Consider the following 17,199-nt stretch of genomic DNA (forward strand, 5'->3'; position numbering starts at 1 on the left):
CCATTTGTAAAAATCAATGACTATAACATGAAAAAAATGAAACAAGAGTTAAACCTGGTTCAGTAAATGCAAGTTAGCATTGCATGTTAGTCTCATCAAATTTTCAGAAATCTCGTAATATAACAAATTATTATCTCAATGCAAGTAACTGTTAATATTTAATTTATTAATTTGGGAAATTTCATTGTGATATCTATTAGTTAAAGTTAAGTTTACTAGTCTTGTTAATTGCTGTAGCAACATGCCATTTATTGGGCACATATAAACAGGTTTTCTTGCAGATCATTTAATATGTGCCATATGCATGTAATAATAAATAATTCATAACTGTAATGGATGCTGCACGTTAAATAAGCCTAAGTAACTAAAAGTAAAATATAGATGCTGATTGTTAATGTTAACTAATAGGCTAATCTACCTTTGTTCTTGTGTCCCCACCTCTGTCTCTCTTTGTACAGATTAGATCCACAGGAAAATTTCTGAAGGGGTGAACTGAAGAAAAAGGTGACATGGACTATTACAAGCATAGCAATTTAAGGAGGAAGGCTAGGAAAAGAGTGGATAATTTAATGCAAAAAATAGTCACTCTGCCATCTGGTAAAGAAGGCGAGAGCATTAACCAGCATCTTGAAAGTCACATTGATGAGCCTGAGCTTAATAGGGAAGGATGTCAACAAGACATGCAAGAACCCCCCGATAGCCTGATTGAAGAGATTGTGCTCAATAGGGAAGGATCTCTTGATATGGAAGACAGCATTGGCTGTAATGGTTCTAGCAGTGTGAAGAGCGACCATGAAATTTTATTGGGCAGCTTAGGTGACTGGGCAGTTAGATTTGGGGTGTCTTTGGTGGCTCTGTCAGCCTTACTGTCAATTCTTAGGATATACTTTCCCTTCTTGCCAAAGGATGGAAGGTCACTGCTTAAAACAAAGACAGACTACAAATTGGAGATGCTTGCTGGTGGCTCATTTCACTATTTTGGTATAGTGAATGTCGTCCAAAGAAAGTTCACCAGGTTATTATCCTCTTTTCCAGAAGGCTATGAATTTCTTTTACAGCTAAATTTTGATGGATTACCTCTTTTTAAAAACTCATCCATTCAGTTTTGGCCCATTCTGGGTAAATTACCAAGACTCTCCAAAAAGCCCTTTGTGATAGCATTGTTTTGTGGGACGGCAAAGCCCAAAACACTGTCTGACTATCTAAAACATTTAGTTCAAGAGTTGAAAAGCATCAGTACTGGCTTTGTTTGTCAGGGCAAAACATTTCTCTTGAAAGTTTGTTCTGTTATTTGTGACGCACCAGCAAGGGCATTTATCAAAGGTATCAAGTCCCACACTGGATATTATGGCTGTGATAAGTGCTTACAAAGAGGAATATACACAAATCACCGTATGACATTTCCTGAGCTCACTGCTGCATGTAGAACAGATGAATCCTTTAGATTAGAAGCAAATGAAGATCACCACCTTACTCATTGTCCTCTGGTAGATACTGGAGTTGATATGGTTGCTGGTTTTCCCCATGATTACATGCACTTAGTGTGTTTGGGTGTTATGAGGAAACTTCTTGAACTGTGGGTTGGCACTGCTGGCTCTTTGCGCACCAGAATTTCGTCTTTGCAAGCATCCTTAATCTCTGATAAACTTTTGGCATTAGCACATCATATTCCATCTGAATTTGCAAGGAAACCTCGGGCACTCAGTGAGAGACTGAGGTGGAAAGCAACAGAACTGCGCCAATTTTTGCTGTTCACTGGTCCTATAGTTTTGAAAGGTGTCTTGCTGTCTCAAGTGTATGATAACTTCATGCTTCTTTCTGTTGCTATCTATATTTTGGTTAGCCCGCAGTATTATTTACAATTGAACCACTTGGCTCATCATTTTCTTGTCTCATTTGTGGAGCATTATGGCTTGCTATATGGTAAAGACCAAGTAGTGTACAACATTCATGGGTTAGTGCATCTTGCTGGTGATGTGAAGGTACATGGCCATTTAGATGGTATCTCTGGCTTCCCTTATGAGAATTTATTGGGTGAACTTAGAATGATAAGGAAAGCTCACAATCCTCTACCACAGGTTATACGCAGGTTATCTGAACATGAACAGAGGGGCTGTGATTTTGATTCACCCATTGAGCAGGAACCCTTTTTAAAATCTCCACATCATGATGGGCCAGTACCAGAGGGCCTTTTGGAAAATATCAGTCAGTTCAAGCAGTTGATAGCCGATGGTGTCACTCTAAAAACATCAAGTAAAGATGACTGCATTGTCATTGACGGGAACGTTGTTTCTGTGCAAAACATAGTTAGTCATGAAGACAAAGTGTATGCCATGTACCAGGAGTATAGAGTCAAAGAAGCACTTTACAGTTACCCACTCGACTCAAGGGAACTGGGAATATACATCGTCTCTCATTTGTCTCCTGTGATGCACTGTGTAGAGATGGTTAAGCCTGTGCAAAAGTGTGTGCGGTTGCCCTTGGGAGACAAGTTTGCAGTGTTCCCTCTTCCTCACACAAATTAATCTGAAGCACTTGTCTAGTCTTTGTACAAAGTGTATTATAGTTGATCGTTGTAGCATCCTTTTATTTATAATATCTTTAGAGTTTTACTGGCTAATCAGTTTACTTTTTTATCAGGAGATGTTTCTCATTGTTATTTTTGAATCTACTAATGAAGTGGAAGTAGTCCCTGACATTTGGGTGAAAAATAACACCTGTTTGTGGCCACCGTACAAACGTGAAGAAACTGTAAAAGCAGTGAAATCACAGGAACCACCTGGAGCACGTTGGATTCCCTACAAAGTATGCATCATATTAAGCAAAGGTAGAAAGAAGACAATATTTTACTTACACTTTCTGTATATGAAGAGTTCAGTAATTTCACTTAAATGACAATGAAAATTACCTATTAATTGTCATTTAAGTGAAATTACTGAACTTAAATATACGAGCTTGATAAAAATGATCATTCTAGAAGAAAATTTCAGATGGCATTTAGAGGCTTTTGCATTTGAACTCTTCATAAAGAATTTAGAGGGCTTTTGTTTTCAATTTTTTTTTTTTTTTAAAGTTACATATGAAGAAGCAAGACTCAAACTGCCAGAGGCTGAACGATTCACAGATTTGACAGATTCAGAAGACTCTCCACTCAAACGTAGACGGAGAAGAATGTAAGTTAAAAAGAGGGAGGAATAGAGCCATAATGGAATGGACTTAGGGGTGTGACGGTTAGTATATAACCGTGAGACCGGCGGTTATAGTTGAACACCGTCATTAGAACTCTATAACCGCCAAAACCGTGTCATTAAAATATTTTTTACAAACATTTTTTATCAAAAATTATTTTCATTTTTTAGATAGGATCATATGATGCGCAATATATCGGGAAACATGGTTTTTACCACTTAATGAAGTTTTGTAAATCGTCAGACATATTTACCACTTCATTAAATTTTGCTTTGTAGAAAACCTTTCTTAAAAACGAATTTCGTTTTGTACAAATTTTATCTTAATTTTAATAAATGTTTCATCAACCAATTGCATGTATTTTAATAAATAAAAAGTAAATATAGCAGACAATGATAACCGTGACATGGAAGCACCAGCGTGCCGCGTTCACTTGCACTGCACTGTGAACTAGAGCGCATCTCATTGTAAATGAAACTCAGCGTAGGCCTATGCCTCATACATTAGCATTAAATATATTTGCTGCATCCTTTCTAGAACAGACGGGTGCGGCTTTGAAATTTGCTCAAAAAACTGTGGTGCGGATGATGAGTTTTGTGACACATCTCCTTAATAAACGGAGGTCTGAAATCTCTGCCCCTTTACCGATCAGAGCGCGCGCTGACACAGAGTTAACCCGCTATCTCCAAGAACAACCAACTGACTCTACGACAGATCCACTAGCATATCCCCCCCCCCCCCCCCCCCCCCGACGGTTATTTTATGAACCGTCACATTTGACTCACGTCATAACCGTCATCACCAATTCTGAAACCGGCACACCCCTAAATGGACTGAGCAAAACTCATTTTACATCCTTCCATAATTTTTTGTTTCTTATTTAACCTTAAATGCAGGAAGAAGAATGTAGTCCTTGAAGAGGAAGACAGTGAAAGTGAGAGGCAGCAAGCATCCACACTACCCAGCCCTCCCAAAATGGCTTCTGCAAAGAAGCGGCCTTATTCACTCTCCCTGCTTTCACAGTGTAAGAGCGCTAATGTAAATTTTAGTATCATATTTTCATTGTTGGCGTGGTTTGAATTTTAACACAGATTCTCCTACAGCGTCTCCTACAGCCGTCAACGTAGGATGCTCAGGCAATGAAAGGACTGCTGTCAGTGAATGTGAGTCTAACATTTTTCATGACTAGACTGGAGTAAACAAATGTAAATCAATTCATCTAACAAAATGACATGCCTTGTAATTCACCATCCTGCAAATAAAATACAACCAACCCTTTACACTGAATGTCATTCAAATGCAATTTTGAAACTACCTGAAAACCCAGAGATGTGCCCAAAAATTACAATTGAATGATCAAGATATATTAATCATAAGATGATGACACCCTGAGCCCCCGCCAAACACGTAGACTGCTATTCTATGGGACACACTGCAATCAGGCCAATACATTTTGAGAGATATTGTCTTTGTGCAAATCAAGTTTTGTTAGAACAGACAGAAACTCAGGCACTGCACTGCTCTGTAAAATTGAAAACACTTCCAAACATGTGTTCCTCAGTGTCATATCCAGAAATTCCTGTTATTTTTCTCTGTAGTGTGCTCCGAAAGAAGGTGCAACATAACACCTACCCCACTGTCAAGAATTAGAGAGGATGTTGATTGTGAGTAGACATACAGAATTGATTGTATCTTTCTCTTACATTCCTTACTTCTGGCAGCTTACTCCTCTTTCTGTTACTATAGCTCTCAGTGGAGGAAACATCACACCATCCCAGGTCAGAACTGACCATTCCGGCATATGTGAGTAAATGTTGCATTCAGTTGAAGTTGACAATATAAACAATCAAAAGCTATTTGCATCAAAAACACTAAGTTGATAATGAAAATGTATGTGAAGAGCCTTCTACAGCTTTACCTGGAATCTACCTGAAAGTTATGTTCAGGTAAAACCCTGCAGAGTAAATTTTGTTTACCATTCACATGTGAAAGACTGAATTAAGGGATTAATTAACTGTTTGTGTCTAAACTAGTTCAGATATATACTTTATTACAGTAGATGTGACTTGAAGAAATTAACAATTCAATTTGAGATTTTGTTTGGCCCCTTTCACTTATAGCCAGAAATGTTTAGGATAGAAATGAAGAAATCATCTCTGAAATGCTAATCATCTTTACAAAATCTATCTCCAAATATTTGTAAAATAATAATAATATTTATTGTTATATTTCCCCTGTAAAAGGCATACCTGAAGTAGTTTTGGTGTCATATGACAATCAAACAATGTCAGAGAACAATATATCACAAATAAAAGACCTGAAAAAAACTGGGTTCTACTTGTCAATTCAGACTAATAAATTAAATCAAAGTTTCTCCTGAACAGCATGTATGCTATCTTGAATAGCTGGTGGTGTTTGACCACATGGTTCAAAATGAAGTAGACTTGCATGGATAAATCTCCATGACAGATTTGTTCTTAAAACTAAAATGTGCATTTATTCATGATTTCATTGTAGTTATCTACAGACAGAAATGAGCCTTTTGAAAGTGTTGTACATTTTGAAATGTGAACTTTGAGGTTTTGGTCTCTTGTTTGCAGTGATTAATAGAAGAACCACAGCTACACCAACTCATGACCAAAATGCAGACTTCAGTGAATGTGAGAGAAACTACACTTGCTTGGCCATCCTAAATTTCGTGAGCGTAGCGTTTGCTATTAGACAGTCTTTAAAGCATCCAATGAAAATGTACAGAGCCTTTCCAGAGTTGGACTAATGCAATTACAATGCCATGTTTTTTTTAGAAATAACTTTCCATTAAAGGAAAGTAAGAAATATCTTTGTGTATGCTGTCAATTATAATTCTTAAAAAGAAAGAAAATTGGAATCAGCAGGTCAGACCTTTAAAAAATTATAAGCCAGGAAAAATGCAATCGATGAATCTTCTATTAAAAGACTTAGGAGTTGTATTTTTCCACATCATTAAGTGAAATGAAATTGGCAGGCTAGAAACATAAAGTTATAGTTTTTTTTAATGCATATACTTCAACTAAATAGACTGTATCTTCTGATCACTGTTTTAGCTGTGATACGAACCATCCTGACCAATCAAGAAGTCATCAAAGATCAGATGGGCATTTTGGTGAAGCTAGTTCATCAGTTAAAGGGGACTGCAGAAGAGAGCCCATCTCTACCACCGGAAACCCTTCCGGTTGCAACCCTTCAAGAGCTTCTGGTTTTGGAGGGAAAGCTGCTTGATCAAGAATTCAAGAAAACTCTGGTAATGTATATTGGTACAATACCATTATAAGAGATTATGTATAAGGTAATTCAATCCAATACGATTATCTCTCTCACAAAGAACCATAAATGGTTAACTATCCTTCATTGGAAAAATCTCTTTACTAGAATCCCCATTTGCACTGGCTTCTCTGACTGTGGTTCCATTCAACTGTACATTATAAAACACTGACTATTAAATAAACTCTAAATTAAAATTAACTGCAGATAAACAGTGCTCAGTGTTTCCCACAGAATTACAGTATTACTGTGGTGAGGGCTTATTTGTACAATTAGAAAAACAAAATAGGCAACAAAGTGGCTCAATCTAAAATGACTATGATACGATATCAAGAATCAGTGGGTTTTTTTATGCACTGAAATGTGGTCAGATGTTTGGCTTGGATGCTTCCATTCCAGGTGGAACATATTTTGTCTCTTACAGAGATTGATTCTACTTGAACTGTCTATCTCCTCTGTCATCTAAATCAAATTAGCTACATGTGACACTTAATGCTTGCTGTCTTTTCCCCTTGTTTAACAGACGATTACCTTGGCACAAAGAGGAGGTACAGCCGTTAAGGACACTGTTTGGAGAATGATGGGATACCTCTTGACCAATGAACTTGCCAGACAGATGAATTGGAAAGGAGCCAATGGCAAGGCAGCCTTCAAGAACCTTATTCTAAGAGGGATAATCAATGGTGAGTCGCAGTGGTGTAGGTGTTGTTGCCTCTGTTTTCATTGAGATCTGTGCATTTGTTGGAATTTGCTGCTTACCTCACCCACAAACATGCATACACCTCTGGCCCTGTTTCAGAAAGCAAGTTCTTAACTCTGAGCCTGTATTGTTATACTCTAGATTTCAGAATGTGACTGGTGGGGAAAAGTTTGTCAGAAGTGACGTAATTCAGCTGCATCACTTTACAGCAGGGGTATTCAATTAGAATACAAAGGTCAAGTTAGAGAAATATCCCAAAAGGTCCGGAACATCAAAATGACTAACTTGCATTATCATTCAGAATCAGTACCCAAACATATAGTTGTATCAGCATATGTTTTTAGTCAACAACTGACAATATTTCAGCAATATTCAGTTTTTACATCAAACTGGAGGGATAACAATAAAAAACTACTCCAATAATAAAGCTTTCTCAGACTGTTGTTGGATATAGGTTATCCTGGCCATAAAATGTGTACAAAAACTTAAATATTGCTCAACATTTAGCATGACTTTATTATATAAATTGGCCTTCTAACTCCCCACACCCAATCCAGTGTCCCTGTTTCATATGTACATTTGCACTCACTAAATAAATACTTAACTCTTACTTTACTTTATTTTGCTCAATCCTGTAATTTAGTTTGCCTGAGACCAGCACCAGAGTAATCCTAAAAGTCAGAGTATTATTTTTCAGAGCCCTATTTTTTTCAGCTCACATATTCTCACCCTATCAAGCCTGTCCTGAACGTTGACTGGAAAATGCATATGACATATCTGAGCTTGACAGTGGCATCATATGTATTGTATGTATGTTATATTGACTTTCAGTGTCACATTGCTTTAAAATTATGTACTAGAATCACTGACTATATATACATTATTACTAATGTCTTGTTTCAACTGATGTCAAAAGTTATAAATTCTTGTCCTCCTGATAATATTTTACTATAACTTACTCAACCAACTATCTCATTATAGAGGCTGTACGAAGAAACCGACTTACAGCAACAACAACAGATCAAGAAACTGAACTGTGGATTAAAAGGTGGCTCCATCTTGCTGGAGACAGAGATGGAGGACGCCGTGCCAGGCAGCGAACTGATAACTGATGTAACCGAGACAGTCTACTTGTTGAGAACAATGCTATAGTTCAGCATACTTTCAGCTACATTAATTGTTGTGACAAATTTAAAGTTTAATTTGTTTTGTTAACTTTGTTCAATGTGGCTTAGTTTTATTCTGTTTTCAGCCATTATAATGGGTGTTTTTTGCATTGGAGCAACCATCAAAAAATATATTTAACGCTAGGCAGAGGTGCTGTCATTTCGTGAACACAAGTTGATTGTGACAGAGGACATTAGACACTATTTTTTCCCAAAACTTACAAGGGGGAATGCAAACGTTGTTCCACAGGAGCTCACGGACTGCAGATGTGCCCACAGGCATTTTTGTTTATTGGCCCATTCAGAAAATCTAACATTTTCTATTTAGCTAACTGTTCATTCATTTTAATAAATGGAAATGAATAACAAAAGCAGTCATTGTTTGTTACTAGAACTGCTCTATTACAAGGTGGATTGAGTATCAGAAAGAGGTTTGAGTGTTGTGAGATGGTAATGCAAAATAGTTATTGGTCCTTACCTGATTGTGGTCCTGTGTGGACCTGTGTGTCCTGGTCTATACATAATTGATGTCCATTTTCTAGGTTCTGAGCTGATTTCCCCTGACACATGGCTGGTACATAACTGACATACGGCTCATGTAAGTTAAGGGTGTGATTAATTCCTCTGGCCCATACCTGGCCCGCAGCATAGGTGACGGGATGGTATGGCCCTGATCTGGCACACATCTGGCCCTTTAGATGCCTGACATCTGGCACATTTAAGGGGAAGCTGTGATTAAGTCTTTTGGCCCATACCTGGCCCGCATCTGGCCGGTAACATAGGTGAGAATATGGTATGGCTCTGATCTGGCACACATCTGGCACATTGAAGGTGAAGTGATTTATTCCTTTGACCCATGTAAGGTGAAAATTATGGTACATTTTATTTGGCCCAGATTTGGTCCACATCACACCAGACATCTGGCCCATATAGGGTGAAACTGTGGCCGAGTTAAGGCAGCCACACTCACCCTGAGTCAACGCCGTAAGTCAAGGCCAAATGTGGGCCATAACAGAATTTCAGATGTGGCCCATATAAGGTGGATTTGTGGCTGAGTTAAGGCAGCCACACTCACCCTGAGTCAACGCCGTCAGTCAAGGCCAAATGTGGGCCATAAGAAAGATGCAAATATGGGCCAAATTTGGGCTGAATATTTATTGCTATCTGGGTAGGGTGCACCTATAATAAGTGTTTATATTCGGACTATTTTAGATTGCTTCGGGGATACCGCGGCGGATTAATATGCAGTTGATATGCTGAATTAGAAACATATCTGTTTTATATAAATATTCTAAACAATATTTTCACAAGTTTCATAGGACTGTATATGAAAACTATGTAAAGAAAAAAAGTTTATTTAATAGGCTACTCCATCAAAACCATTAACAAAACTAAAAGCCAATTATACTTTGAATAATGAATTATACATTTAAGTATATCTCGATCAAAAGATAGAGTACAAGTAAAGGCCAAATATAATTCAAATATAAATCTCTCAGTATAAGTCAAGGACACTTAAGTGTAATTAATTGTATCTCTACAAAGTACATTATAAAATTATATTATAAAGTATACTTTCTTATTGTTTGTTCAAAATAAGTATACCAATAGAAAACTTGAATTAACTTCTTTTTTTGTAAGGAACATATTGTACATCCTAAACAAAAACAACAATGCAAATGGAATGCAACAGCATATTGTTATTTTTTATTGAGCTTACAAAAAATACATAAGTACTCTTGTCAACTAAATGATGTTCCAAGTAAGAATGGCAGTATAGAGAGCCAAGTAAAAACATCATTATTTGAATGGTAAAACCATTACAGTAACTAAACTGATTAAGTGTGTGTGTGTGCATGTTTCTGCAGGGGAAGGTAGCAGAGGTGAAAGTGTGCTAGCTACCTTGCTCTTCCTGGTAAATGATGGCTGATGTAATTTAATCCATAGCTACACACAGTCTTAGTGTTTTAAAACCTGGTCCCTTTAAGCCTTCAAAACTGAAAGTGTGCACGCCAGCCATCAAGTAGTCATCTGGCTCAAGTTTGGTCATATGACATCTGAAGCAAATACATTCTAACATGTTTGCCCTATACATTTGCTAACTCTATTTTGTTTATTTGGGTTATTGTATACGGTTTTTGTCATACAGCAGTTATTTTTACAACGTGAAACCTCCCATTATGAACCAAATGTAGTCCAGTTTAAAAGGCCTGTGAACAACACTTTCTCTTTGTGTTCACATTATGAGTTCACTTAAAGATGATGCAGATCACTTTCTAGTCCACTTCAGCTCTGATGGGGTCTTAAGCCCAATTCATAGTTACATGTAGATGCAATGCAGATGCCTTTGTTGTGACATTGCGTCTTTGCTGACACCCTCTGCGGCCGACATAGAGGCCTTTAACCACATTTCGGTGCCCAACCCGTTGTGGTGAGTATTGGCATAGCAATACGGTTAAGCCGATTTTAAAACTTCAAATAGTTGACTAGTAGGGATAATAGTAGGGATGACTGAGTCCAATTTTCACTTGGAACAAAATGACTGCTGCTTGGCAAATGCCATATAAAATAAACCAAATAAATCATCCAACAGAAAAAGGGTAAACCTTTATTTTTCAGCTTCAGATGACAAATCTTCAAACTTGAGCCAGAAGACTAGTTGTGAGCTGCGGGCTGGGAGGACACCTGGGAGCCGGCCAGCAAATTCACCTGATGACCAATACTGTTGTACTATTTGTTTTGTATATATTTGTCAATAATTAAATTCACTATTGTTACATTTTATGATTTGTCTGTCAATCATTGACTGCACTGAATAATTAATGTATCATGACTTTGTGCTGTATTTGATGGGGAAAAGTGAGATGAAAGTTGCATGTAGTGACAGTCAAGTCACCTTTATTTACAGTATATAGCACTTTTTACCATACAGATTGTATCAAAGCAGCTTCACAGCGATAACATGAAAATAATACAACAAAGTTTCTTTTTAGAAGAAAATTACACCCTCATCCACCTTAAGGCACATTAGCAAGCCAATCTAAGCAACTAAGCAAGCCAAAAGCCAAGGCAACCAGAACAAGTACCAGATTGGCATTATACTAACTGATGATGAAAATTTTAGTAAGTATTGATGGTAATTTTGGAGCAAAGTAAATGGGCTCCTATCCCTGGTGACAGGATGTATTTCTGAATCCTTTTTTTACCTCTGATCGCTAGCACACAACACTGTTTGTTTTTGTTATTGTAACACTTGCTTTGCAAAATTTGTGATAAACCAGATCAATGGGCCAATCAGAAGAAACAGGAGTCGAGGGAGACAAAGGTGGACACACACAAATTTTTATATCAAAAGTAAAAGTGTCAATGAAATAATTAAACAAATAAAAAAATAGATTTTGAATCAACAAAGCTTTTTTAAAGAAAATAAATTGTACAAAATTCGATTATGAGTTACAGAATGAAACAATTACCCAAATTAAATGACAGAAATTATCAATCAACAAAATAAATGTAAAATACTCGTTCGTTACCCACAGTATTAATAACAGCGAGATCTCAGTCCAAACCACACAAAAGAATGTGAATTTCCTTTTTTCTCAGAAAGTGTCAGTTCCAAAAGGAAAAAAAATACCTCGATCCTTAAGTTCAAAAGAGAAGAACTCCCACAGAATGAACGGAGTTCAGAAATGACACAAATCCAGGGAAAGATGAGAAAAGGTGATCCAAGTTCGGTTTACGGGTGGCTCACCATCTATTTTTCAGTTGTGACACGACTCGATGCATCCACACCAAATCACGATAGAAAATCCATTTTCAAAACACATACATGCAAAACTGGCCTGCACACAACAGGGCAATATCCTTAGTAATTTCTCTTTACATTAGCATCATTTAACACATTTCTGAACAACAATTTGACATCGTAATCACTCTTTACACATTGTGAAACACATTGCTTTTAATATTTAGTCTCATATAATACTGTACATAAACACAGTTAGCCACATTTATCAAAATAAACATTAAATAAACATTCAACTCACCGATTCCTCTATGAATTAACAGCTTTTTTGTCCGTTTGTCTCTCTTTCCAGGTTTCACCAGATGAACCACTAGTTTCATTAGTGTTAACTTGGCCTTAATCAATCATCGACGGAATCAACAGGAACTCTACGCAAGTAAGTACCTTAACAAACTGGAGTCAGCGCTGCTACCGGAGTCTTTTCCGATTGGATCTCTAACATCTGCAGTGCTATTCAGAGGTTTGATTCATTGCAATTTGCTGCAATAATTTACATACCACTTAAATGAATAATAAAAATGTATAATTTAAACAATATAATAAAATATTACATTCTCACAAAGCGTTGTTTTATTTGCTGTTCAATCACATACATATTTAATTTAATATGTAATTATACTGATTTAAATGTTTAATAATTTGAACAAATTAACTTGGGTATAGACTGCAAATATGCTAATTTGAGTCTGGGTTACACCCTCCCCTCTTAGAATTATGCAAATCCCTTTGCATATCACCAATGGGTGCATACCCCTGACTTAGGAGGTGTCCTATTTGAGAGGAATCTTGCAGGGACTCTGAGAGAGCAACATTCAGACCTTGAAGGAGGGATTGAACTATGGTGACAAGGGGATTTCCCAGTTCAGGGTTAGTCAGAATTTTGGGTTTCTCTCTATGTCGGGCAGACCTTCTCAGTTCAATCTCATCCTTCTCGGCATCATTTGTTTCTTCTTCATCAGTTAGCTTTTTTTCAGTCGAATTGGATTCCAGGACTAATGATTCTCCCTTATGATCCGGATCCTGCAGATCCAAGGTAGGTGAACAACTCATATCAGTATCTTTTTCTATTTCAGGTTGGATTTCAGGATTTTCAGGTAAGTCCGTTTTAGAATTCAAAGGTTCAGTCACAGATAATTCATCAATAACCTGAAGTTCCCTTACAGGTAATTCACTTTGAACTCCTGTGGTGATCTCTGAGCTTACTTCAAATGATGGGATTACAACACTTTCCTTGTTTGGGTCAGTCACTCCAGAAGTGTGAACCACAAAAGACTCATTTACGATATCAAGTTGAGGAACTAAACAATATCCTTCCTCTTCCTCAGAATTGGAGATTTCCTCTGTTTCCTCAGAATTTCTGCAAGCGGTTTTACTGCGAGTCTTGAGCTCGGGAACTGAACTCTGGGACTCCCTTATTTCAGATGGAAGAGTTCCACAAGGAAGTAACAAATCCCGGTGTAGTGTCCGGGTGGGTCCTGTTTGTGTTTCGGGGCATACTTTATACACTGGCAAATCACCATGTTGGTCTATGACTACATAGACTACTCCTTCCCATTTGTCAGCGAGTTTGTTCTTTCCCCTCAGTCGAACACTCCTGACCAAAACTCTGTCTCCCTTGTGCAATGTTGACGCTCTCACAAATTTGTCATAGAGGGTTTTATTCCTTTCAGCCATTTTCTTGGAATTTTCACTCGCAATACGGAAACTTTCTTCAAGATGTGACTTAAGATTTTGTACATATTGTGAATTTGTTATTTCTCCTTTATTCTTCAAGGGTAATCCGAAAGCCAGATCTACAGGGAGTCTAGGTTGCCGGCCGAACATCAACTTATAAGGGCTGAACCCTGTGGTCTCATTGCGAGTACAATTGTAAGCATGTACAAGAGGTTTTACATACTCTTTCCAGTGGCTTTTCTTTTTGTTCCAAGCATGCTCAACAATGTTCTGTTGAATCTCTCAACAGGATTACCTCTCGGGTGGTATGGTGTTGTCCTGACCTTTTGTACTCCAGCTATTCCACACAACTCTTGGATTAGATGTGATTCAAAATCAGGCCCTTGATCACTGTGAAGGCGCTCTGGATAACCATAATGGCAAATGAACTGCTCCCATAAACACTTTGCAACAGTTTTGGCCTTTTGGTTAGGAGTGGGAATGGCCAGCGCATATTTAGTAAAGTGGTCAGTGATTACCAACACATCTTTAGTGTTGCTTTGATCAGGTTCTAGACTCAGAAAATCCATGCACACAAGTTGCAGAGGACGAGTGGTTGAGATGTTCACAAGAGGTGCAGCTTTTTCAGGTAAAACTTTCCTTCGTATGCACCGACCACAGGTCCTAACTTTGTGCTCAACGTCTGAGGCCATCTTAGGCCAATAGAACCTGTTCCGAACTAGATCTAGAGTACGATCAACACCCATATGTCCAAGGTCATCATGTAGAGATTTGAGGACATCCTGGTGGAACTTTTCTGGTAAGACAAGCTGGTACATGGTTTTCCCAGCAAAGTTCCTTCTTCTGTATAGGATTCCATCAAGTAACTCAAGGCGGTCTTTCTCCCTGAGGAGGTAAGGCAATCTGAGAAGAGCATTTCTTACTGTACTCGATGGGGATTCTCCAGTTTGAAGTTGTGCAATAACTTCTCGGATGCATGGATCGTCTAATTGAGCGCTTTGAAATTCCGACAGAGAAAGATGAGGAATGATTGGTAGTCCTCCGCATTGATCCTCTTGTGCATAAGCATTATGTACAGCAGTTTCCTGCATTGCCAAAGAACTGACGAATGCAACAGGGGAGTCATTCGGACACACAGGCCATTGGATAAGGCGGCTTTCACAGATGGCTTTTACCACATCATCACTAAGTTCACACTCATTTGAATTCTTGGTAAGCTGTTCAGTAAAATTAAGGATGCTGTTTAGTTCATTCAGAGATACATCATCAGTCGGAAGCTTCTCGTTGGGTCGACGGGACAACCCATCAGCATCATTATTCTGCTTTCTTGATCTATATTGTAGTGTGAAATTGTAAGTCGAGAGTGCAGCCAACCACCTGTACCCAGTTGCGTCAAGTTTAACAGTAGAAAGAACATAGGTAAGTGGGTTACTGTCTGTCACCACTGTGAAAGTGCCTCCATAAAGGTAATCGTGGAACTTTTCTACCACTGCCCATTTAAGTGCCAGAAATTCAAATTCTTTGGGCAGGATACTTTGACTCACTACTCAAAAGACCACGATTCGCATAGGCAATTACTCTAAATTGTCCATCCCAGACCTGATGTGCTTGCATCGGTATGCAGGATGTATGGAAACCTGGGGTTTGCAAAGGCCAATACCGGTGCAGATGTGAGCTCATCGATGATTAATTCAAATGCGTCCTGACAAGCGGTTGTCCACCTGCCATTAAAGAGATCTTTAGGGTTCCGGTACTGAGTATTACTCACTGACTTAAAGTTCCGCCGAGTAGGGGGGTACCCTGAAGTTAACTCGTTTAGAGGCTTCACTTTCCTAGAGAAATCTTTAATAAAACGTCTGTAATACCCCACAAATCCAAGAAAGGAACAAAGTTCTTTCAAATTTTTAGGAACTGGCCAGGTTTTGACAGCTGCTACTTTATCAGGATCAGTTTTCACTCCTTGGTCTGACACTATATGGTCGAGGTATTTAACTGAGGTTTGTGCAAAGATGCATTTCTCTGGAGCAAGTTTGAGACCATACTCTTTAAGTCTATTTAGGACTCTAGACAGTCTTTCCTCATGTTCTTCCAAATTCTTGGAGAATATGATAATGTCGTCTATGAACATCAGGACCTCGCGAAGGTTTATATCCGCCATACACTTTTCCATAATGCGCTGGAAGGTGCTTGGGGCATTAGTGACCCCTTGTGGCATGCGATTAAACTCATAAAATCCTAGTGGACATACAAAAGCGGTTTTTGCCTTGTCAGATTCTTCAACCTCAATTTGGTAATAACCAGATTTTAGGTCAAGCACTGGAAACCACTTGGAGCCTGTTAAAGCCATGAATGTGTCTTCAAGTTTGGGGAGTGCATATCTATCCTTGATGGTCTTTTGGTTTAATTTCCGATAATCGATACATAATCTGATGTCGCCACTCTTCTTTCTGACTACTACAATGGGAGAAGAGTAAGGAGATTGAGATTCTCGTATTACTCCCACACTGAGTAATTCCTGAAGATGTTTCTTCACAGCTTCAAGATCTTCCGGATGTATGGGCCTTGCCCGGTGTTTGAAGGTGAATGCTTTTTCTGCTCCAATTGCAACTCTAGAATCAAAGAATTTTCCCAACATCCTCTGCAAAACTGCTTAAGTAGATGCTTGTCAACTTCTGAGCCAAGGACTCCACCACGGCGCATAGTGGTCTGTAACACAACATGCAAACGTTGCAAGTAAGCAGATGGTTTTTCTCCTGGGTTCTGGAATATGTTCAGGAACTTGGCAAATAACTCATCACCATCCTCAATGGGCGCGAAAGCAGAATCAAGAAGCTGAATGTAAGTTGAGGGTGATGCCGCTGGGCCAACAGATTTTACTTTGTCTGTGGCCGGGGAAAGAAGACTCTCACAGATTCTACACACTCTGTGGAAATCAGAGACTGTTAGGTCTTGGAAAAGTAGTTCAGCGCTAGTACGCCAAGTTTCATAATCAACCTCATTGGGTGGATGGGGAGTCCGCCCAGAGAAAGCACGGAGTCGTAGCGGTGAGTTTCCTGGCATGGCTAAGTCACTTGTGCGTACAAGGTGCTCCATCACAACTTTCTGTACACCAGGTGGGTTTAAATCACTGACGCTGATTGAAGGGGATTCTATGTTTGTGGCTGCACCACGCTCTCATGAATATGAGTCAACATGCCCTTTAAGACATCCTCGAAATTCTCTCCACTACGACTTGCCAGTTCTTTCAGCTCGTTGAGATAAGTTTGGGTTGTGTTTCGTCCCAGCCTCTCAACATAGACATTTGATAGAGCTGTCACATGGAAAGAAACATCAGGATTATTCCTCGCCTGCTGGGTATACGGTAG

General features: G+C 38.6%; 1 protein-coding gene across 3 annotated transcripts; it reads left to right on the top strand.

Moving 5' to 3' along the window:
• Positions 1-221: 221 nt before the first annotated feature.
• LOC113069088 (uncharacterized) lies at positions 222-8,630 on the top strand. Of its 3 annotated transcripts, XM_026242059.1 has the most exons (11): positions 222-504; positions 2,641-2,805; positions 3,074-3,173; positions 4,086-4,213; positions 4,293-4,352; positions 4,788-4,853; positions 4,936-4,992; positions 5,790-5,849; positions 6,273-6,469; positions 7,013-7,172; positions 8,171-8,630. In XM_026242059.1, coding segments are annotated over exons 3-11 (861 nt in total). In that variant the 5' UTR covers positions 222-504; positions 2,641-2,805; positions 3,074-3,171; the 3' UTR covers positions 8,302-8,630. The 3 variants fall into 3 exon arrangements, with proteins under 3 accessions (XP_026097844.1, XP_026097845.1, XP_026097846.1); XM_026242060.1 differs by lacking the exon at positions 222-504 and having other exon boundaries at positions 2,083-2,805; XM_026242061.1 differs by lacking the exons at positions 222-504; positions 2,641-2,805 and having other exon boundaries at positions 2,966-3,173.
• Positions 8,631-17,199: the final 8,569 nt, after the last annotated feature.

This window comes from Carassius auratus, unplaced genomic scaffold, assembly GCF_003368295.1.
Source record: "Carassius auratus strain Wakin unplaced genomic scaffold, ASM336829v1 scaf_tig00000795, whole genome shotgun sequence".
Taxonomy (NCBI): Eukaryota; Metazoa; Chordata; class Actinopteri; order Cypriniformes; family Cyprinidae; genus Carassius; species Carassius auratus.

Coding starts and splice junctions, on each gene's coding strand:
- LOC113069088 (XM_026242059.1), top strand. Junction 4,214..4,292: donor ACTCTCCCTGCTTTCACAGT/GTAAGAGCGCTA, acceptor ATTCTCCTACAG/CGTCTCCTACAGCCGTCAAC. Junction 4,353..4,787: donor AAGGACTGCTGTCAGTGAAT/GTGAGTCTAACA, acceptor TTTTCTCTGTAG/TGTGCTCCGAAAGAAGGTGC.